This window comes from Semicossyphus pulcher, unplaced genomic scaffold, assembly GCF_022749685.1.
Source record: "Semicossyphus pulcher isolate SPU_LCO1_2020_fin unplaced genomic scaffold, fSemPul1.0.p SCAF_16, whole genome shotgun sequence".
In the NCBI taxonomy this organism is placed as follows: domain Eukaryota; kingdom Metazoa; phylum Chordata; class Actinopteri; order Labriformes; family Labridae; genus Semicossyphus; species Semicossyphus pulcher.
The window spans coordinates 23034843-23059327 of NW_027211670.1; the positions used below are offsets into that span (position 1 = coordinate 23034843).

General features: G+C 43.4%; 1 protein-coding gene across 1 annotated transcript in view; it reads right to left on the bottom strand.

The window, feature by feature from the left end:
• Positions 1-24485, bottom strand: part of LOC138593428 (thyroid hormone receptor alpha-B) — a 152945-nt gene that overhangs the window by 47144 nt on the left and 81316 nt on the right. Inside the window, exon 3 of the mRNA XM_069664430.1 lies at positions 4108-4486. Within this exon, the coding sequence (XP_069520531.1) occupies positions 4108-4163 (56 nt within the window). The 5' untranslated portion in view covers positions 4164-4486. The remainder of the gene's footprint in view (positions 1-4107; positions 4487-24485) is intronic.

Consider the following 24485-nt stretch of genomic DNA (forward strand, 5'->3'; position numbering starts at 1 on the left):
CCTGCTAGCTACCTGTTGCTAGGCAACAGGAGCCTTATTTGGTGATGCAAGGTTAAGGGTGGGAACAGCTGGTGGCGCAAACAGGAAATCCTACGTAGACCCGACCGTCTCATGGCACATCCGCCACCTTTGAAGGATGCAGCCTCAGAATTCAAACACAGCTAATTACTGCATGTCGTATGCAATGTAGTTGGCGTGAATCTTGCTAGCATAGCGTCAGCAAGCTAATAGCTGAGCCCAATCGGTTCTAGGAGCTGAGAGCACGACAAGTATTTTCCATAGTGTAGTAGAGAAGTCAAAACGTTTCCAGCTTTCCACTGCATAAGAACCTTCTGGGATAGTTGTGCTTCATCCAGGTATTTAAATGGTAAATTTACTGCAACTAAATATCGCTTCTCGAGCCTTCAGACAACTCAAAGAGCTTTTTACACTACATGTCACATTCACCCATTCACACACTGATGCCAGAGGATGCCAGTCTGTGCACCAGGATCTAACTAACATTCAAGCACAGTCACACTCGCGATGCCTTTAGGAGCAATTTGGGGTTCAGTGTGCTGCCAAAGACACTTCAGCATGCAGGCTGCAGCAACCGGGGATCAAACCACAAACCTTCCCACTGACAGACGACTACCACAGAGCCACAGCCGTTTTAGACTTATTCTTTTATTTACAAATAGATGAAAGCAAAAATGAACGGTCTTATACTCTGGAAAGTCACTGTGGTTTGAGCGGGTTAATGCCTATCGAGTCCACAATTAGATATCGACAGACAAATTAGACTCCACTGAGTCACTTATTATCAAAGAGTTTATCTTCTCAGCTCCACAAAAACCATCGCCCCAGAAAGACTTTACCAACATTTAACTGAGTCCTCTGATCTGGTCTCACACGCGCCTGCCCAGAGGCTCCTCAGATAAATGCACTCGAGACGTATCAACAACAAAGATTCCTGGATACACAGCGAACCACACACGCCACTATGGCGCAAGCCTTTTCCATGGTTACTGCAACACAGTGCAAGCATCCTTACATCAGCTGTAATCGCATGTTCGGAGAAGTGATGCAAGCTGCAGCTACATATCTACGTTTGAACTAAATCAGCGCGACATACAACAATTCATGCATTTTAATGAGCTATCGATGTTTAACAGTCCTATGCAGCAAAGTAAAAATAGCATCAAATGTTCAGAGAATCCCTGACATGTATGTACAAAGGAGAGCTGTATTGTGCTGAGTGCATGTCAGGTACAGGTGTTCTTTCTCCTTCTGCCTGCTGGTAATCATAGCATCACTTCAAAGAGCCGGCCCTGTTCAAAACAACAGGCTGACAACATACAGAAGGGAGGGGCGGAGATTTCATAAAAGCCACTGTCATGCCCAACACACCACTGATATGTTCTCTGTGTTGCAACTGCTGCAGTGAAACCCCGGGAGCTTTGTGCTTTTAATTATCTCTGCAAAGCGCTGCACTCGGTACAGGTGTTGCAACACAGGCAGAGACACACGCAGGATTCTTACACCCGGACACGTCAACCGAAACTGAAAGGGCCGGCGTGCGGGCCCCTCCATCCATGACCACACCAACTGTCCCCGTCCCCCGGCAGCAGAGCTGTTAATCTCCTGACAGGTGTCCATGTTAGCTGAGGAATCCGTCCGGGCTCCGGCGGATTGACTTTCTTAACACGAGCTTGTAATACAGCACATGGAGACACAGAGGAGGGGAATCTGATACGGCATTCTAGGCAGCCAGCTAATCCCCCCACATGGACATAATAACAAACTCATATTGTTGTAATTACATTAATTTAGGTTTAATTGTGGAGACAGAAAAGATTTTAGGGTGATAAAGTTCTGGGGTCAAATTCAAACACAGTAATGGAATGTGTCCTGTGCTGCCTTCACGCGCTCACCCTATCCTCTTACCTCTCAGTCTGAGAGTGGTAAACACATGCTGTAAACTCAGGTGCCTTTTTTAACTAAATAAATAGGACTGTATACCTGCTAAAAAGACTGCACGACTGGTGATAATGTACACACTTACAGGAGGGGTAAGCGATTCAGGAGATAGTTTGCTGATTGTTGAACTTTAAAGCCAAACAAAACATTCCGTCCTTTTGAAGCTCCGCCCCCTATTCTAATGGACGTACATCGGCAGGAAAACAGCTCCAACAACTAAGTAGCTGTGTCCCAATTCAGAGGCTGCATCCTTTGAAGGACGAATCTGAAGGCCGACTGCGGTGTGTCGAAGACTGTCCCATTTTGAAGGCTGGTGACGCAAACAGGAAAATCCTCCGTAGACCAGACCGTCTCATTTCAGTTTGGCCGTAGCGTCTACACAGGCTACGAACGACTCATCCTTTGCAGATCGCTTTCTTCGAAGGATGCAGCCCCTGAATTGAGACACAGCTATGAATTACAAGCGATGTGGTGGAATTCAAAGCCCAAACAGGAGCAAAAGAGAAAAATATGCTGTTTCAATCTTTGCTGTTGCCTTAAGTCCTTCATCGAACACATTTTTTCAGTTCTGTTACGCAATCTAAACAATCCTATTGTGTATCTCCGTACATCCCTATAATACATGCATTGATTGTCGCTGTTTATAAAGCTTATAAAAGGTGCAGATGACACACGGCTCACGTGCTGTTTTGAATTGCAAGAGAAAATATTTAATTTTTGTAACTTCATTAAACAGACTGCTGATGAAGGCAGTCAACAAAGCCGACAGAGAGACAGAAAGAGGGGGGCGGGGCCAGCAGCTGTGCAGAGAGCAGAGGTGCAGGTGTGTTGGAGGTCTGAAGCAAAGCAAAGTGATCAGATTAAAGTAGATGGTGAATTAAAACTTAAAACAGTGAAGAAAATAGAACAATTAGAGTGTGGAAGTTTACATGTGATGTATCATTGATGCTCCTTGTAACTTTACTGCCGGCATGACTGCAATCGCGACTCGGCTTCCCTGCTGATTTGAAAATGACTTTTACATGACTTATGATAAATTCTCAAACTGACTGTCATAACGTTTACAGACAGTCTCAGGTGAAACAGCTTTTCTGTAACTGTTAAAGAGCACGCCAAGCATACACCGCTACATCCTGCAAAACCCCGCCCATCAAGGTGACGAAATATGTGTGAAGAGCTGTGTGAATATGTCCTACCTGTTGATTAATACAGAGCAGGGAAAAGTTGTATGGGCGTAGAATTGTTCAACCTGCCTTTAATGTTTTAGTTATTAAGTTATTTATAGGGATGTTAATAAGCTCAAGGCAGAATGTTTCCTGCTGTGTTTACTTCCTCAACATGTTATCACAGTGGATAAGGTTAAACAAATTAAAGACATGATGTGGGTAAACAGAAGCTTCCGTGATGTTCCTGTACCTATCATCTGAAGACACACAGACTTCTGAGCACCCTTACTGAAGTCTCCTGCTCCGCAATTTAAGCTACTTCAAATCAAAGGGATCGATTTAGAGCTCAGATCAGATTGAAATTGACTGATTGTTCACTTTACCCAGAGGCCTCTTCCACACAAAAGGGCCCCTTCGCCTGCTGACAGCACTATGAGAGGCTCCTTTCCACCAATATTATGTTTTCATTAATGAGAAGGGGCTTAAACAGTGCTGTGTTTGTTTGTGTTCGGGCCCGTCTGACTGCCCCTGCTTCTCAAGATTTTGAAGGAGCAGGGGGGCAGAGCGCCAGGGTCAGGCCTAGAACTCTGAAAACAATTCAGACGAGAGGAAGAGAGTGTCGGGGAGGGAAAAAAGAGGCTGCTACCGTGTTTAGCTTGTCTGGAAAGCTCGGTCCCGAGACGTAAAAACAGCGAGGACCATGAGAAAGATTTAGACGATAAAGTGAGGGACGGAAAAACAAAGATTCCCTTTAGGATGTCCTCAGAAAACCCCCTCCATACATAACAGCATTACACGAGAACAGAGAGCAATGCCTGCTTCATTTCAGGGATATGTTTACGCAGGAAAGTACAGGGGAAGGGGACTGAAAGGGCAGAAAGTCCTTAAGGTAAAGGTCTGGTGTGACTTACACTTCAAACAATGACACCAGGCCACTTGAACAAGAAGCAGAGGAGAATAAAAGCTCCAATGTCCGACTCACCGTTTCTCTTCTCCCTCTGATGGGTTAGGGCTCTGCTCCTCGGGAACGTGTTCCATTCACCTTAATTCCATCCAGCAGCCAATCATGAGAGACTGAGGCAAGCCCCACCCTCGGATGCACACTTGTCATTCGCCGGTCGGGAGGGGTCAGTCAGTGAAACATGACGGGGTCCCGTCCCGGGGGGGTTTTAGGGAGGAGGGGGAGGGGGGTATTTAGATGTAGTCGAGCAGCTTTGAGGTTGGTGCGGTGTAGCTGAGTGTGAAACTGCAGAATATTGAAGATGTTTGAGGTACTGTTGAGGTAAATCTGCAGGCCCAGAGGCCGGGGGGCGGAGGTGGGTGTCAGTCTCAGGGATGCAGAGGGAGGAGTGGGATCCAATCTGGAAGAGAGCACATGGAAACATCAGTGTTTGAGCTGAAGCCTTGGCAGAAGTTTAATCGCAAACTAGCTCGCAGATTTTCAAATTAAAAGCATCAACAATGGTGATTTTCTTAGTCCTCCATGATAAATTACACATCTAGGTTGGCGGGAAAGACCTGACTGTCTTTATCACGGCAAAGCAATGCTATTTCTTCCCTTTATCCACCTTGTACCAAATGCATTTTGTCAAGCATTCATCATCATCATTTATCAACAAAACATGTTCTATGATTTGACATAAAAGCAAAATATTTCCTAATGAGAGACTCAGGAAAGCAGAACACACTAAACACCTTTTTGCTACCAGGACACATGTTCACACTCTTTCCATCCGCCTGTGAAAGGTGCATCTGACTCTGTCTCAGGAAGTCAAAGTTTCACAGGCCGAGTGTTAAATTACAACAACACGTTCATGCTTTAGCACTGCAGTATATTCTGCTTTAGATTGAGGTGAGGTTCACATGATAGTTGCTCCGTTACAGTCGAATCTGATATTGAGTATCAGAGAGTACAGCAGTCCGTGCATTGATCTGATACCATCATTTGTTTGCCCCCACAAAACGTTTTTAGGTATATTATCACATGACGAAGGCAAACACGCGATGCCAGCAGAGAGAGTGATGTTAGTCAAAGCTCATGGATAACAGAGGTGTACTCAGTATACCCCAGTGGATCCTCTTTGTCTCGATGAAGTCATAGGGCATAGTCTCTAGCTAAGATTTGGTTTTGATCATTGATCTGACTTCTTTGGACCTTTTATAACAACTTTAGCCCCCGGGTCCCTCACAAAAAACCTGGGATTTTCTCCAGAGGGCCAAATCCAAGATGGCCGCCAGCACCAACTGGCAAAATTAACTTCTGAACCAAAGCACCAAGAATCATGTATGAAGACACTTTTTCTTATGATCTGACCAAGAGGATTCCAAATCTGGCATCAGTTTGACATTATGACATTTTGACCCAAAAATCCAAGATGGCCGCCACCCAGTTGAGTGAAAACTGTATTTTTGAATGGGAAAATGTGTTTTTCATAGAAAAAAGTATATTATACTTTTCAAACTGTATTTGTTACATTGATTCTGGTAGATCATGATACTAACTTTAAAATGATATATAATACAGGTTAAACGGTTTATTCTGGAGGCTGTTGTCGTGGTTACCGTCCCCTCAAGTAAGAAGCTGTTACTGATCACATTCTTTTTATCCTGAGGTTAAAGTAATAATCATTATATGTATGTAATAATAAAACAATGGAATCGGTATTGGGAAGGAAAGAATGGTGTGAGAACATCTCCAGTCCAGATGTTGCTTTCATCTTTGGATTCTCTTTACGGGTCAAGAGGCCGTTGATCGCTGAAAACAGGAGCTCTTAAACCTAACCTGGTTACATCCGATCTGCAGCTCCACATCTGAGAACTAAACTCTGTAATTGTTGCTTATTCATTTCATCACCTCTGCAGGATACACTCTTGTCTTGATCCCTCTTCCCATTAGGCATTGTTTATCTCCTTATAACACCTGACATGCAGGGACACTGAGGACTGAGAAAGAACGGGGAGAAAGTTCCCACGTGCACACAGGATTCCTCCGACTCACACACCAAGTTAAGACTAAACGGTACGGTGGCCTGGAGGTCAGATGGGGGGAGGCTGTCATCTTTGACTGTTGGTGCTGCAGCTGGATTGTTCCTGGTAAACTGTTTAACAAATGTCACCTTTCGCACGGGGTTAAGTGGCTTTAAGATGAGCAGCTGAATCTATGTGAAGGAGTGTCTGTGTCTGTGTGCGTGTGCAGAGGGTCCTGATCCATTAGCCCCTCCTCTGTTGTCCAAGGAAGGCTTTATTCTTTCCTCTGCTAATCCCAGGCTCAGTGCTGCTCTAATCCGCAGCAGTGGGATACAGGGCATGAGAACGTCCTTAGACACGACTGATATTATTGTTGCTCTTACTGCTAATAGAGAGATTATGGTGCATATTCAAAACAACCTTTCTATGCGAGCAAAGGAGGGTTTCATCACCTACGTACATGTTATTTTAGAGTCATATTATTGCAGGATTAACAGCCCGAAACCTGCTCTGTTTTGCAGAAAATGATGTGAATGTAAATCAAATGTAACACCTGTAAATATGTAGAAAAAGCATATCAAAATTCTGAAATAGGTGTTTGGTTAGGTTTAAACAATAACTCAATAAATCAAATGGTTTACTTATTATATCTTTGGCTTCTGAACTGTCAAGAAAATAATTAACAAATGTCTTGGTAATTAAAGTTATAATCTCGAAGATCTCAGTCTTGTTCTCTTTGGAGCCACCTGTGGCGATGAACAGTAATTACAGGAGCACACTTCCCAGATATCCAGACAGTGCTGCATGTGTGACGTCCACGGTTGGCTCCGGTTGAAACTCTTGATTTTCCTGGCTGACGGTCGCTTTCCTTTTCAGACTGTTTGCTTCATCTGAGCGTCGAGTTTGTTTCTTTCTCTTTGGATTTTCACTTCTTGTTGAAGTTGTATCTGTAGTCATCCATCTTTTCTTTGTTTGTTCAGCCATAGTAGATTACTGTTTACTCGCAACACTTGCAGAGACCGGAAAAGCAGCCACTTAGCTCCGCCTACCCTCTCTGGCAGACCAACCACTGCTGGCTGATGGAAAACGCATCACTAACTGGGCGCCGCTTGGGAATATTTCTGGGAATGTCGCCACAGACACTTGCATCCATAATTCTGCAAATGCAAAGGCTTTCATCAGAGGGCCATAGGCTCCATTACCATTGTGTTAACGGACATTTATCTTAATGAAAATCTTCGAGATTACTTCAAATAATTGTAAGTTGCAGCCCTGAAATAAAATATAGCTTTGCACAATAGTCCTTTTGATTCATACAGGAAGTGTGTTTATCTGAGACACTAAAGGGTAATTAAAAATAATTCCTTCGCTCACAGCAGCAGCCATGAGCTTAATGCACTGACAAAACACCTTGTGTTCCACTCTTTAATGGTGCCACCGTCTGTCGCGGCAGAATGTAAAAGCGTGGAAACACGGCGACTAAAAGAACACTCATGTGGTGAAAGGTTTATGAAGTGCTGCGTCCTTCACAGTGTTAAAAAGGTTTTAATAGGCTTATAAAGAGCAGAGCATTTTAATTCATGATTCATCAAGAGAAGGAGAAACGTCGCTGCCTTTTTGGCGGGAGCACAGATTTGTTTATGACCTGGAATTAGACGATGATATTGAGGGTGAACTCTCTCACACCATTGTTCACCACCTAATGATTCATGACAGAAGCGTTATATTAAAAAAAGCATCTGTTTTGCTTTGTGTGCGTGTTACCTTTTACCATCTCACACATAACATGAACGTTCATCTCTGCAACTTCTGTCTTACACCCATTTGTGATGAGTCTACTGAGCAGAACTCTTATCACGAACCTTATTCACTGTGAACAATCCCTCTTTCCCGAGCACACTTAAACACCCCTCACACATTCAGCACACTCCAAACAAGTGAACAAAAGTGACGCAGAAAGCTGGTCCAGATCTGACCAACTGTGCCGTGTTGGTAAAGAGGACAGTAATGACATAAAGCCCACTGCTAATGGAGTGTGCTTTATCAAAGGCCGGCTCTCTATATCATCCACTGTTGTTACAAGTGGCACCATCCCCAGAGCTGTTGTTTGTGTCGTAGCACAAATAGTTAGTTGTTTATCACACTTGGAGAGGACCGATGAGAAAGAGGAGGCTCATTGTTTGTTTGGCAACTGAAATTAATTCTAAGTATCTGCGAATAAATGAGAAAATGGCCGACCTCATTACGATAAACATGTTACTGTTGGAGAAAAACATCTTTTATAACTGAGGTTCATCTCCTCCTTTATATTATTAAACAAGCAACAGCCAGGCTGAGCGGTCTCAAGAGGCTCAGGCTTACGTGTTTCATTTCAAAGTAGAACTGCTATATAACACATTTCAGTGTCGCATGTGTGACATCCACGGTTGGCTCTGATTGTAACTCCTGATATTCCTTGTTCTCCTTTTCAGACTGTTTGCCTTCATCTGAGTTGAATTTGTTCCTTTTTCTTTTGGATTTTCACTTCTTGTTGAAGTTGTATCTGTAGTCATCCATCTTTTCTTTGTTTGTTCAGCCATAGTAGATTACTGTTTACTCGCAACACTTGCAGAGAGCGAAAAAGCAGCCGCTTAGCTCCGCCTACCCTCTCTGGCAGACCAGCAACCACTGCTGGCTGATGGAAAACGCATCGCTAAGTGGTAGGGCTGGGTTTAAAAAAATTTATTCTCATTTGAAGGACCCAATATTGATTTATAAATCCTGAGATCGATCTTTAAAAATATGTAAAAACTGATCACTCACATTTCTGAGCGCTCCTGAACCCAGCACGACTCAGCGTATCCCCTCGAACCACAGTGAGGGAGACATGCCCGGACTTGTTTACTGCGGCTACTACAGAGACATCAGTGGTCGCAGACAGACTCTTTTTATCGTGTGTGCGTCCATGAATATGTAAGTTAGTTTTGCACTGATGTTTGTGTTACTCTCTGTTAGTGTCGGCTTTGGCCGCGAGGGTTTTTTCGGCATGTTGTTATACAGTATGCCTTTCCCTTTAACTCTTGTGTGTTTTTGTTCTTCACGCTGTGAGATCTCGTGGAGAAATCTCGCGCAAGTTGAAGCCCAGTTTGTTTAATCAAAACCACGAGCCAGATTTTCAGACTAATTGTAAACTCTTTTTGTAAACATTAAACATTTTGATGATGCACCAAGTTAGAGGAACTGAAATACCCCTAAACAAATCGATATCGAATGGGATCGGAAATTTAATTGAATTGATACCCAGCCCTCGTTAGCATTAAGACAAAAGCCAGCAGCACAAGGGAATCAATGGCTCTTCATTGAGTTTGTATCGCTTGGCAGTTCTTCTTTGACACTTTTGTTGGCTCACAAACTGTCTAACTGTTTGGTGGGATACACGACCAACAGCCAAACCATAACCAAGAACAACATTTTAAGTATTTTAACACCAAAATTAAGCGTTTAAGAGGGTAAAAGTGGATTTAGGCAAAAAGACACAAGTTGTCTGCAGGAATGAGACAAAACTGAAGGATCCTGACGCACAGGAACTTTAGTAGACAAAATGTCGCGGTTGATGCTAAGCTATACCTTCTTGGTGCTAAAAGACTCAAGGAGGTTTTTTTCCCCCTCAGGTGAGTTTTTAAGACGCGTGGCGCTCATTAAACACTGCATTAAGGTACGTCCAGAAAGAGAACAAAACTTGTCAAACAGATCTTCTTAAGAAATCTCTCCCCCTCTCTGCACGCCATAAAGCTGCCCTCTCAACTACCGTGTCCTTGTATGTACTCATTCACCCTGTCTCCCTCTCAGGAAGTTATGTTTATATTAATATCCCCTATATCCAAGGTCAGGGCCTGAAAATACAGTTTGTCAAGTGGTCTGGGGCAATAAAAAGAGAACATAGATAGCATACTTGTGCTGAGAAATAACAGCGAGAAAGAGAGGAGATAAGGAGTGAAAGTGAGAGGGAAAGAAAAGGAATGAAAGAAACTGAGATAAAGTGAGATAGGGATAATGTGTACAGTTCTTTGTGGAGGGGGGACAGGGAGGTAAAGGTGATGAAAGGTATAAAAAAGGCTTGATTTAGGCTGCTGTTGGAATGAAGACAAAATAAACCCTCTTATCAGAGCTAGGAGACGAATAACAGGAAGAGAACAGGGCGTGTCAGAAGGCAGATTTAGGGCGTTGAGCAGCTTTTGAGCACCAATGTACATATATAGATAAATGTCTGGGACTGTTAAGTATCTGGGTTTATAATGCAACCATTTATGGTCACATCAGCGAGCAATAAAATGTGAATGTCCATCTCAAGGAGCGAATGGTGCTGCGGCTGCATCAGGAAGCAAATCATTTGTAACAAGACATGATTCTTTGAATGTAAGTAGCTGATGGATGTCTGTGGCGGGACGTGTTCTTGGGTTCTAGGGTATTTGTCTAAGGATTAGTTTTGAGCCAGTTTTGCCATTATGGGATATAAGATGTTGGAGAATCAGACAGGGAGGGATGGCATTCAACAAAGGTCCCCGCCTGGATTCAGTAGAACCTTTTTCACGGCAGATTTTTCAACTTGTCAAAGCAGGAGAGGCACAGATGTAATAACACTAACGATGGCTGCATTCCATTTAGGTGAGTCAGGTACAGGGTTGTGTTTTTTTTTTTGCATGCTCACTCGCTGACATGGCTTACTAGGACAAATAATGAAAAGGAGACTGTTATTATTTCCACACCTGTGCTTCTCCTGCTTTGACAGGTCAAAATGTCTGCAGAGAGATGAAGAGTCTATCCAAGGACATGCCGGCAGGAAGATAAACGGGATGAGGCTCAAACGTCCTCTTGTCGGGGTTTCAAAACCGGTCGCTCTGCACTTGAAAAGCTGGGCTCAGCGTGCACCAGGACATATCAGATGGACACTGAGCACCTGTCCGTCCGTCTCCAGTGATTGACAGTTTCAATCTAACTAAGTCATGTGTCAGCGTCAACGTGGTTTACTAATGCAGCATGACTCCAGAATAAACAGATTCAGCTGTGATTTAACTGCAAAAATGGGGTCAAAGGTTACCGGAATAACTACATCCTGAAGGTGGTTTCTAAAGTGCAAATATTCATGCTTTCTCAGGTCAGCCTGCAGAATTAAACAACTTTTAAAATGCTTGTTTTTTCAGAGGTCAGATCGACCATTTCTGACTCAATCTCAGAAAGTCAGGGGAATCTTAACGGTCCCAAAACAGTGTTACATGAATTTCCTGATGCCAAATGCATCTTCTGCATTGACTTTGAATGTAACAGAACAAAATGAGTCTGGAGTTTTGAATATTCGAATAGTCACTCATTTCTAAAAAATTGAAAAGTTATTTTTCATTGTTTTTACCGGCACCTGGTCGTAATGCGCTACAATCGCCAGTCAGTGGATTTAGCGCATCTAAAGCTGTTTGCTAACCGCCATTAAATCACAAAAGAAGAAGAAAGCATTCGTGCCAGGTGGCCGGGAAAACAGGTGTGGCACTGTGAGATTTTGGAACCGGAGAAAAATACAGAGACTTCAGCAGCTGTCCGAGAGTTGTGTGTGGACCTCGTCGGAAAATGAGGCCGAATGCAAACTTTGAAAACTAGTTTATCATAAATCTACAACAACTCTGCACAGTGTGACAGGCTCTATTCTTAACGTAGGAGAAATGATCCATGTCTGTGTGTTATATAGGGAGGATGCATAGTTTGTTATGCCCCGTGTTTTACACACTTTGACATGAAAAAGGAAAGCAATCTCTCCCTCTCTTTATGTCAGCGTGTGTTTGTTTGTGTGCACGGGGGAATCTTCGAAAAATAGTTGAATAATTCCCAGTGGATAGCGATAGTATTTTTGCTCTAATTGCCCGTGCCTGGAACAAAACGTTGGAACCAGCCCCCTCTGTAGGACGAGCCACATCTTTGGTGTAACCCTCTAACCCTAACCCTCTAACCCTAACCTTCTACAACTTGTGCCTGTGCAATTAATGCCTCAGGGCATTAAAACCTTGGTCCCAAACGTAACCCTAACCCTCTAAAGTTTTGCAAATAAGTCATCAAACACAGATATCATTTATTTATCCAGATTTTGACACAATTAGGAGACTCTTGCAACAGCATGGGCCCAACAGCACTGTAAGAGCTATAGCAACACAGAAAGTGTTGACCTAAAAAGTGAGACATTATCCGTGCAGTAAATTCCAACATGTACGCTCTCAGAGTTTTTACAATAACATCTCCTTTGTAGAGCGCACACACACACATACACACACACACCCACCCACTTGTCACATGGCTCAGACACATGCACCTTGATTCCCCTCCTTTCCAAGACACCCTCCAAATTTTAATTGGGCCTGCGAAAACTGGCATTTTCCCTCCAGCAGGGTTCACCTTTAATTGCACGCTCTGAAATGCAGCCTCTAAAATGCTTCAAAAGAATAACTAGTGAATGCATGTTGATGCCTGGAGAAGTTCAGAATTAATTAAACATGACCTGCGCTCTCTCTGCTCTGTTCCAGGTCAAAGAGATCGATGTCCCTGTGTTCTTCAGAAAGCGAGCAGAAAAAAGGAGGCGCATGAATAGTTCACTATAAAGCAGGCCAGTGTGAGAGGTGCTACACCTGGGATAAATCATTAAGTTCAAGGATGTTTGGGTTGACGTGTTTTGGTAGAGATAAATCAATTGATGGTGTAATTAAAGAAACAAGGACCTCAAACACTATTCGGGAACTGAGCTCCTGATGCTGACATGAATATTAAAGTTATCTTCAGATACCATTAGCAGGCAGAGTACGGGGAACAGCACCGAAGGAGAGTAGCTTTCAATGCATTTGTTGGGTAGAATGAACACAGTGGCTGCATTCAAACTAGTTATTTCCTTCATAAAAAATGTCCTCTTTCAAGGATGTGACATAGTTGGCGTATTTGCAGCCTCGGCGGCGTGCTGCATAATTGATCCAAGGTTTGGAGGAACGGCTGTGTTTGAAAAACCACCCCGCGATAATGACTTCCCACTTCAAACCCAGCTCTGACAGTATTTGGGCCAAGTATACAAACATCACTTCTCCCTCACACTCACACCGTCTACACACATCCATCAAGTACGCACACAAAAATGCATCAGCATGGGCAGGACCGGCACACAACTCATCAAGTTAGTGGAATCATAAATCCTGTTTTTATGATATCAGTACATTTTGAAAGGCTGCATTAGCTGACCGCAAGGTTGTTGTTCGATCCCCAGAGCAGCAGCATAAATCAGGCAGGGGAAACAGCGCTGCCCCTCCCTTATTACCACAACTGAGGTGCCCTTGATGGAGGCTCTTAAACTCTGACGGCTCCAGTGGAGCTGCACAGCAGCCAAAACAACACATATAACACATCACAGCACGGGGCAGCTGCAGCGCGAGTGTCGCCTCTTTAACGTCAGATTGATGTAACTGTCAGTTTCTGATTTCTAAAGAGTGTTTGTGTCTCCGTCCCAGTTAAATTACAACCAATAAATTTGATCTGTATAATCATCACCGACTGAAGCAGAAAAACGTGGATCGCTCTTGTGATCTGAAGTTTGTTGTTAAAGGTGCTTAAACACAAGTTTCATGAAGCTTCATCAAACGTTAGAGGAAGAAACATCCGTCTGTCTTTGATTTCAACAGCTTCTCATCTGATTGACTTCACACTAAGCTGCTTTATTGTGAAGTTGATCGGATAAGCAGTTCTCGAGCAGCACCTCCTTACAGGTACGCGTACCAAACGACAGCGTGCTTTGAAAGGTCGCATGCTTCGACAACACAGGGAGCAAAACCTGAGGGGGCCGAGCACTGTGCCACAGCGAACGCTGAAAAGAAGCAAAATCGTGGTTTCTCAACAACAATGCGAACACCAAGACCAGGAAGCAAACAATCAGTCAATTCTGAACCTGCACGTCTTGGAATAGGACCATGCCCAAAGCAGGTACTGTATAGTCAGAGTATATTCAACCCCTCGACCAACATTGCCGTCTTACAAGCATCCTTAAGTCACTGAGATGCCCTGCAAACTTTTGAACCTGGGAACCTTTTCCATCTTTTCTATCTGTTAAAAACGATGCGAATGCGATGTTAGAGAATGTGCACTGTGTGTTCCTGACTAACAGCCCTGCTCTCAGTAAATCTTCCCGTCCTGTCCACCTCGTTGACCCACCAGTAGTCGAGAGGTTGGGACCTACAGTGACCTGTTCATGATGGTTCAGCACTTTCTCAGCTTAACAATCAAATCATTAAGACCTCCAAAAAAAGCCAAACAAGAACGATTCACTAATTCATTGTAAATTGCTTCAGCGCAGTGAAAGGAGAAAAACATTGAGCAGACTCTCACCACTTAGGAGGCGTCTGGCCTTTCAGCTTCATCTCATTTTCTCTCTCTGCATGTCTCCGTGCAAATTTCATTCCATTCAAATGTCACAGATGCACCAATTTGCAAAAAAAAAAAATGTAAGTCTCACACTTTGAGTAATAAAACTGCGTTTGATTCAGGGCTTCTGCCCAATTATGTAAATGCACAACTTTGAGGAGGGCAGCCCAGTCCACAAGAAACCACTTAGGGGTACTACATGCTACGTGCAGCTGCTGCCGTGTTCGAGCATGAAGCAGATCACATGTCAGCGTCAGAGTTTCATGTTGAAAATGTTCTTTCATTTAGGAATGTACTTCAATAACCATATTTAACATTTCATAAACAGGATCTGAAAGTTTCTTTCCAATGAATGCACATTGTGTACAGATTGTTTACAGCACAGCAGATACAATGTCGCTCCGGCGTTGGTGCAGGAGAAGCTGTCGGTGCATAAATGCGCAGCCACAGTGAAGTTCAGTCCTTAAGTCCCTGAGGAGAACTCTTGTTAAAATTCACACCATGGCAGCAGACGTGGGGTCAGCGCTCCTGACTCCCAAGGGTGGCCTGAGCAATTAGTGGTTCAGTAGAGGGAGCAGGGTTGGGCCAAGTTGTTGATGTTATGCATGCGGTCTGATCGTGGAAGAATAGGAGGTGGAGAGGGAGGAGGTGGGAGCTAGAACCCCGAGGGGGCGCAAGGAGTCAAAGGCAAAGAGCTCATGTTTCACACGACGTCTCCGCTCGCTCTCTCACCAGGCTAATTACTGTCAGGGGATTATTTATAGGTGCTAATGGGTCACAGCAAAGTGACTCAACTCTATCCACATGGCATATCTTTGTGACCTTGTGGCTTTGAGTGTGCACAATAACAGACGACTGCATACACAAAGATGTTAATGTTCAACTCGTATACGTGCACATATGTTCTGATTTCATGCCTGTCGGGTGAAGGACAGAAACACAAAATGTCCAGGAACTAAATAAACTTTTGTTACAGTGGGAGCTGTAACACCTGACTCAGCACACAGGAAACCTCTGCAGAAAAGTCATGAGAAGGCATTAATCTCTGCTTTCACACTGCGTGAACTTTGACCTACTTTGACACTGAGCCGTCGAGCCGTGATCAGCAGCCCTCAGTACGTCTCGTGTATCTCAAATGTAGATGTCGAACGAGCAAACAATCGGGCCTTTAAACACGTTCTTTTGCTCCGAGCAGGGTGCTTGTTACTACAAAGCATTTTCTCAAAGAGCCCCCATTACTGTGTGTGCGTATCTAAAGCCTTTATATAGTACACACACAAATCCCTCAGAGTTGCCTGGCTGGAAAAGGGAACACCGTGTCCTACCCTGACTCGGCTGGTAACAGTATGTTTCTTATTCTATTTGCATGTTCAGTATGTGTGTTTGGGTGTGCCTATAGATACTAGCCAAGGACACGTGGGACATGCAGGGTAGACAGGGCCACATGGAAAGATACTGCTGTTTGTGCTGAGGTGGAAGAAGTGACCAGATCTGCAGTAACGTTGGCACAATGCAGAAAGAGTCAGAAAGTTTTGCATTCAAATTTAAGGTAAGGAAAAGTTCCAGAAGCAAAAGCTCACATTGTCCTATTTAAAAAAATGTATGTAATATGACGGGTTTGTCATCATTTATGCATTAACATCACTTTCATGATTAAGCTCGTAAAAGTGGAGCTAATTTTAGGTTGTTTATCTGCTCACCCTCCATCCCTACACATCAATAAATAAGATCTTAATGAGTAATAAAGCATCATGATTTATTGGCCGATTGCAATTTCGATACCAATATATTAGGCACGTTTTTTTCCACCTAATTGCAGAGAACATAACATGCCCACTCTTATTGTAGTCGCCAAGAACTGTCATACCGCAGACATCTTGCTCCCTTCTTCACACGTGACGGAAGAGGCGTTGTAAAAAAGGTCACGAGTCTGATCACTCAAGTTTCTGAGCGCACCTGAATGCAGCATCCCCCTGAAACACGCCAGTGAGGGAGACATGCCCGGACTTGTTTACTGCACCTCCTACGGAGACATCAGTGATCGCTGACAGACTCTTTTTATCGTGTGTGCATCCATGAGTATGTAAGTTAGTTTTGCACTGATGTTTGTGTTACTCTCTGTTAGCGTTAGCTTTGGCTGCGAGTGTATTGTCGGCGTGTTTGATGTTGTTAAGTCTTAGTCTTTTTTTGTATATTGTCAATAATATTGCGCAGGCAGTGCGCGCGCACAGACGCGGCAAGTTAATGTCATAGCATTATGTCAAGCTTTTCAAAGGAATCATCCATTTAGGCAGAATTAAAGTGTTATTTTATCGGCGGAATATATCGGCAGAAAAATTACATATCTGCCGATGCATCATTTTCAAGTCATAATCTGCAGATACCGATAACGTGCCGATAATATCGCGCATCCCTCATAAATGTACAAACTAGAAGTGTACAGTTGGAGAAATGGAAACACTCTGGTGGAAGTGCCTCAAAGTTGACCTTATGTGAGTTAACGTACGAGGTTACAGGACATGCTGAGTCTGTGTCTTCTGGTAAACACTGCTGTTTCTTTTATTCTCTCACCTTAAAACACTCGACCTAATCTTTGCTCTCTGTCTTTATCTTTCTTTCGACCCTGTGTTTCGCTCTTTTTCCACATATTTTTATGACACCACTTCTCAGACTGTCCTCGGCTCACTCTTTTGCTCTATAACCTCTCGTCGTCTTTGTGTCCCTTTCAAAACTAATGATGATAAAGACGATGATAAGGCTTGTAAAATAAAACCCCTGGCAAAGCTGAATCTCTGACGTTTGTTACTTTTGCTCTGCGTTTAACATCGTGCCAGAACGTGCTTCACAGGCGTTGTGCAATAATGCATGGATTTCTAAATCGGCTTTCCAAGGACAGAGCAAAGTGACGAACAACGACAACAAGATGCACAAAAACTGCAAAATGACAACAATGAAACACTTAAAAGCTACATAGGAAACACAAAATGAGTGCATAAAGATTCAAAACAACAACAACAAAAAATGCAAAATGACTACAAACAACGTGAATTCTTTCAGTCAAACTCTGATGCAGGGTTGGGGGCCCTTTCACACGACTGTGCCCAGGGGCCCATTGTTTCACAATCCTTGAACGATTGCACCAAAGCCCCCCAGGCAGACAGAGATGAAGATGTCGAAAGAGGGGAGCAAGTTCAGAACTGTCTGAAGAAACCAGTTGGATATCTAAAGTAGAGCCTGGTACACGTAAAAACAAGCAGACTGAAGCTCTTTTTAACCTAAAAGAAGTGACATTACATTACAGTTTTCTAGAGTGACCGCCGAGCAGAACAAGTGGAATAGTTAGGGCTCTGCTGCCTTGCTCAGTGGCATCACCGGCAGTTGTTTAAGGAGATGGTCAGTGGCACGGCAAGGCGGCGCGGGCCGGAGCCTGGCACTGGGGTTTAATTTAGACAACACATCTGCATACATCTGCACGGCTAAAGATGCTGCCAGCCTCCCGTCCTCCCTCCCATCAAAACAAAGTCATTCTTTATGTTTACCGCCTCATGACGGCATGTACATGTTTACATGACATCATGAGAGTGTCATATATACACAACACATGTTTTGTGTGCCGCATGTGTGTCTGTTTTTCCTCCTTTGTTTGGCGTCCCCATAAACATGAAGATGTAAGGATTGCTTCTTTTTTCCTTGAACGTTTTTGCTTCGCTCCTTTAAGTTGTGTGTACGGGACACGGGAGTTTATCTGGAAGGTATTATGCAGTGTTGTGACCAAGTCATTTTTTCTCAAGTCCCAAGTAAGTCTCAAGTCTTTTGGTCCAAGTCTCGAGTCAAGTCAAGTCACTTTTTTTCCATCCAAAATACAGCACTCTTACCTGTAGTATCGGTCTTTATAAAGAGAAAAGACAAGGTGTTAGTAGCTCATCTACTAATAATATTATCAGCCAATTTATATAACCTGTTCACAAAGTATGACAATGAATTGTATCTGTATTATCTTGGCAAAGACACAGCCGTGATGATGGTCTGCTCTGAGACCGTACTGAGGAGTAACGAGTACGACTGATGAGGATTCTATTTGGGGGCTTTGATGTTGCCATAGTGAGGAGTTTGACTGACAGCCAGTCCTCCAATCATGACAATCACATACTGGGGAGCTTTTTGAGTCGTCCAATCATGATTCACAATTTGCGCTGCGTACATACTTGATAGTTAAATCTAAAATAACAATGTTGTCAAGTTTCTGTTTAACAGCTAACATTCAAACTTATGGACACATGCAAGTCATCTGAGTCCTCATGCCTCAAGTCAAGTCGACTTACATTAAATGCAAAACAAAATGATCTGTAGCAATGTGGCCGTGTTTCAGCAGGTTGTTCTGTTGTTTTCTTTTTCATAGCTTAAAATTACTCAAAGGAAATAGCGATCGCAATTAGTGACAGAGAAAAATAAAGGTATGCTAGGTTTATTTTGAAAGGCTCATATTCAGCCAGACAAACTTGGTGGGAAAACACCAGGGACATTGAGTGACTCGTCTGTTACGACTAAACATAAAATGGTACATCTTGTCTGCAGGGATTAAATGAGGCAGCTTTAACAAGAGCCACGCACTGTACATGGAGGGAGATAAAAAGCACACATGTGTCTGCTTATAGCCACCCAAGGCCAAAGATTAAAGTACATCTATAGATAATGTTAACATATTAACTTTTAATGTACTCAGTGAGCAAAAGGAGAGAAAAAAAAAGAAAAACAAGCTTTTCTTTCTCTCTCCCACATCCACTTTCTCCTCTCTCTCCACCTTCTCTCATCCCTCCTCTCCCACCCTCCTTTGGCAAGGACAAGCGAAGGTGCTGCCAAGAATGTGACTGCGTTTGGAAAACAAATCCAGCTCACTTCTCTTTTTTCTTTTCACATCTTTTTTCCCCCCTTTCTTAAGGTGGGCCCTGAAAGCAGCAGAGCCAGGCTCCTCCAAAAGGCGGGCTGACGTTTGAGACGGATGGATGTATCTGTAGATCACCGCCTTCTCGTGCAGCTCAGTGTATGTTTTTCGACCTCAGCTAACCCTGAACTCTTTCCACCCGAGCCCCCCTCCCACACTCACATTCAGCTGTTTCTCCTGCCTTGCGTTTCCTCGTCGGCCCACCTTAAGAAAAACTGCACTCTGTGTGAAACTGTTGGACACTTTATGCATGTGTGTGTGTGCTTTCTGCGATTGTTTTCCCGGTGATGTCCGCTTCCCCACAGTGGTTCATTTCCTCACGGCTAATGGAAGTTAGCTGGTGATTGTAACAGGACAGCTCGGGGATGACGAGGGATTTAAAGCGTGCTGCTGATTGCTTTGGAGGGAAGAAAGTTACAGGGCCTTTAAAAGGGCCCAGACAGATACTGTCTCGCTGTCAGCACAAACAGTCATTACATTATATCAGCGTGTTTAACTCCCTGATGGTTACACACGCAGGCTACAGCGCTGATTGGAAGAAGAGTTTAACTGGTGAGAGACGGTTTCTTCTTCATGCACAAAAATGCAGGTTATGTTTGTCAGTGAATCCCTGCGGGTGGGAGGGGTAAATATTTAGAGCACTGGGGTCAGATGCAGCAGGCCCCAGATTTGGGATGGAGATATATACATAAGGGTTATTTATACGTACTGTGAGGAGGTTTTAACTGGTGAAAAACAGGCTGAAATTAATTCTGATGCTTTTATATGACCTACAAAAACGACAAGAGCATCAGGAGTAAGATCAATCATTTCTATATCGTTATTTTTAATGTCTGTAACTGCTACCAGAAGAAGTGATTTACAGCCCGCAAAACGGAAGAGCCTTTGTTTACATTTTCCGAGTGATGCATCTGACTGTTAAAAGACAGCAGGAGAAGATTTCTCTTACGCATGTACAGGACGAGATCAGCAAAGAGATGAGACGTACGGCTTTGTCCACGGGGGTTACCAAAAATCGACACAATCCCACAGGTCCTCACAGCAGCTTTAAATGTGCTCATATTAATAAATACCTGCATCTAGCTGTTATAAACAATGTGAGGTTGAGAATGTGAGTTTAAAAATAGCACCAAAATTGAGCTAAGCAGGAACACTGTAAAGACAATCATGGTGGTAGTCATGGTAACCTATGATTAAATATGTTAAAAGACAGACAAAGTGTTAAAAGAAGTAGAAGACGGATGGATAAAAGGCCATTTTGACACAAAGATAAGACAATTAAAAGGAGGACTAAAATACAGGTGTGTAAAAATAAAGCCTAAAATGTACTAAAATAATCAAGTAAGTTCATCATTATAAATAGAAATATAGAGCATTCAGCTAGAAGGTCCCTGGTTCACCCCCGGTTCCTCTCCTACGCACCTGTCCCGTGAAACAGATGCAAAGTCAGCCATGAATAAAACTGAAAGACTGCGTCGACAAAACAACTAAATTAGCAACTTTTCTTCTTGAGTGAACTAAAGGATTAAAGGTTAATTTGACTAGGAAAGTTTATTTATGTTTAATTAAAGCTGCTGTGAGGAACTCTCAGCTTGTGTTGATTTCGGCGCCCCCTGTGGACACCTCTTATCTCTGTGCTGATTTTGTCCTGTCCATGCTTAAGTGGTGATTTTCAACAACAAATCCTGCTTTCTTTAACCATCATTACGTATCATTATGTTAACATTTTACTCTTTGATGACAAACCAACTAAATTAGCAACTAAATTCCAATCAAAAGTTAACTAATGTATTACAAGTTAACTTGACCAGAGAAGCTTGTTAGTTCTTTTGTTGCCAGTGAAGTTACAAGGAAACAAACGAGTTGCAGTGTTGTGTTGCATGCGGTTAAAAAAATAGTTCTTGTCTGACTCTCTCTTTTGCTTTTTGTAATTTTACATTGTGTGTTTTTTCTTCCTTTTTTCTCATTGACTGATCAAAGTAAAGTGTCACCTAATAGAACTATTTCTGTTAATCAGGAACTAGCGCACATGTGTAGAGTCATACAGAACAATCATCTACCTGTACGTCTCCAATGAGAATGTATTTTAAGAAACCTGTTCTGAAGGCTGGTGTAGAGGCAGCAGTCACGCCACATTTCACTGGGAGAAGGAGGAAGTGTGTGTGTGTGTGTGTGTGTGTGTGTGTGTGTGTGTGAGCGTGTGCAGGTGGTATAATTAGACGGGCTTTCAGAGAAGAGAATTCCATTTTTAGGGTGTGTGTGTGTGTTTTGTATTACTCTATGAAAGTGTGTTAGTGTGTCCTTGCGTGTGTTTACAACATTAGGCAGATTGAGCTGGCAAGAAGGGAGCTTGCATGTGTGTGCGTGTGTGGGCCCTGAGCCTAACCTGCAGCACCCCTGTCTGTGTGTCTGTGTGTGTGTGTGTGTGTGACTGCATGGGTAACTTTGTCCAACTGTGCCAGCAATCTGGGCAATCACGGTGCTCTGCCCTCCCTCCTGTCTCCGCTCGCTTCATCTCCCCGCACGCTGCACCCACACAGGTGCTGTTGCCATGCCAACAGCCCGTCGAGAGAGGTCTCCTTTTCCCCAGATTAGAGACGGAGGAGCGGCAGGGAAATCCCCAGATGGCCGCGCCGAGGACAGGTTGGACAACTACCAACATACGTTTGAGTGGAAAATAAGAAAGCACATGACGGGAAATAGACCCTTTATGTGCCGGAAAAAAGATGTGTGAATGAAGGAAAATAACATTTGTAATAACCTTTGAAAAAGTGAGAAATTCCTGCAAAATGGCCAAATTTTGTCCTCCAAAAGGAAGTGTAAATGAGAGGTACAGACTTCATTAATATATGTGCACAGTTACAAGTTTCCTAAAGTATTTATTCTGCATGTTTTTCTTATTTGAATTAGTTTTTTACACATTCCTTTTTCTTTCGGTTTCACAATCTTCACAAGATAAACGTGATGAAAACATCAACTTACGAGCCTGTATGCTGTTTTAGTGCACACATTGAGTTGAGGTTGTTTCACATAAAAACAACATTCAAACACAGACCCCCGTCGCCCGCAGTGGTTGTGAAACAACAGCAATTGTTTGCATGTGTGTGCATGCCACGTGCTGCACTGTACAACCCTGTCAGTGAGCATTGTGTGTGTTTCAGTGTGTGTTTATGTGTACTGTGCGCTCGGTTTTCTTGCAGTTTACAAACAGGGCCGCGATCCAGGCACCGGCCTCAGCTCAAATAAAACAAACCAAGACTTGTGTCAGACGTATAAACAAGAGCACAAATGAAAAGATGGAAATAAATATGTGAAAACTTCTGAGCTAAAGAGCAAATTAAAGCCTGAACAGAATTCAGATGGGTTTGAGTTTGACGAGGCGCATTAAGATTCAGCCCACAGCTCGTCTGTGTTTCTGTTTCAAGGTCGTTTTTTAGAGGACGCCTGCACACCTCAGAAAAGGAAATGTATGAAACAGTGGCTTCAGCAGCGGATGAAGGTGGAGGTCCAAGGTGAGGAAGAGTCGCCTCATTATACAGCCTGCTATGTAGCTTGATGTAAAGGGACAAATATAACCTCTGGCAGGAGAGAAACCAGCGGCTCATTCTTTGAACTTTAAGCTGACCTTTCTCTTCCTCGCTGTTAGCTTGTGCTCAGTATGGGGCAACATCCTCAGCTGTCTGGCCGGGATGCGGCAGGTCCACACACTCTGCAGGACCCTTCATGTGTGCTGGTAGCAGAATTTAGGTGAGCGCCTGCCACATGCAAGCACGGCGCTAACAGGCCTCCCGTCGCCCGGGATAAGATGACACCCAGCGACAACATTGAGGCCATTCTGACCGTGTTTAAAATCTCAGGAGCAGCAAGTAGCTCGCCCGAAGAGGAGCGGGCCGTGTCAGTCAGATATTCAGGTCATGCGCGTGCCGGCTTCTTCTCACATTTTAAGAGGACAGATGTTCAGATGTAAAGGCGAGGGAGCACATCAGGGTGTTTACTGGAGAGCAGCCTGGTTTGACCCGAGGCTCTACAGAGGAATCGTAGGCGCCTATTAGAGCTTCAAACAGGAGCAGACAGACGTGGTCTCCTGCAAAGGGGCCAGGATAATGTATCGAATGATTATCTTTCTAGAATAATAAAAATCGGCATCTCCTCATTAGTTTTTCTCTGCCTTAATTCATTTTGTGTCAATAAGAAGAGTCGAACTTTCCTGTTTAATTGCTAGGGATGCACGATATTATCAGCACGTTATCGAAATCTGCAGATTATGGCTTGAGAATGACATATCGGCATCGACAGATATCTCATTTTCCTGCCGATATTTTCCACTGATAAAACAGATTTAATTCAGCCTAAATGCTCCATGATTCCCGAAAAAAGCTTGATGTAAAGCTACGACATTAACTCGGCGCGACCCCCTGCGCAAAGTTTTCAACAATATTCAAATAAAGAGTAAAAAGTCGCAGAAACTCGAGCCAATGAAGAGAAGTTAAACAACTTTCACGACTCTTCACTAGCTCACAGTTAGCTCACATTCTCGTCATTTTACCGACTTAACAACATCAAACACACTGGAAATACAGTCGCGGCCAAAGCTAACGCTAACAGAGAGTAACACAAACATCAGTGCAAATCTAACTTACATAATTGTGGACGCACACACGATAAAAAGAGTCCGTCGGCGACCACTGATGTCTCCGCAGTAGGTGCAGTAAACAAGTCCGGGCATGTCTCCCTCACTGCCGTGTTTTGGGGGGATGCTGCATTCAGGTGCGCTCAGAAACATTGTACAACGCCTCTTAAATCAAGCGTGAAGAAGGGTGCAAGATGTCTGCGGTATGGCAGTTTTTGGCTGCTACAATAAGAGTGGGCATGATGTCAACTACAGTGGAGACTTTATGTTCTCTGCTATTAAGAAAAAAAGCGTGTCTTTTATATCGGTATCGATATTGGCAAAAAATCCACTATCGTGCATCCCTAATAATTGCAAACTACAAAGTGCAGCAAGAGCCTGACAACAATAAGATGAAGAATTTTGA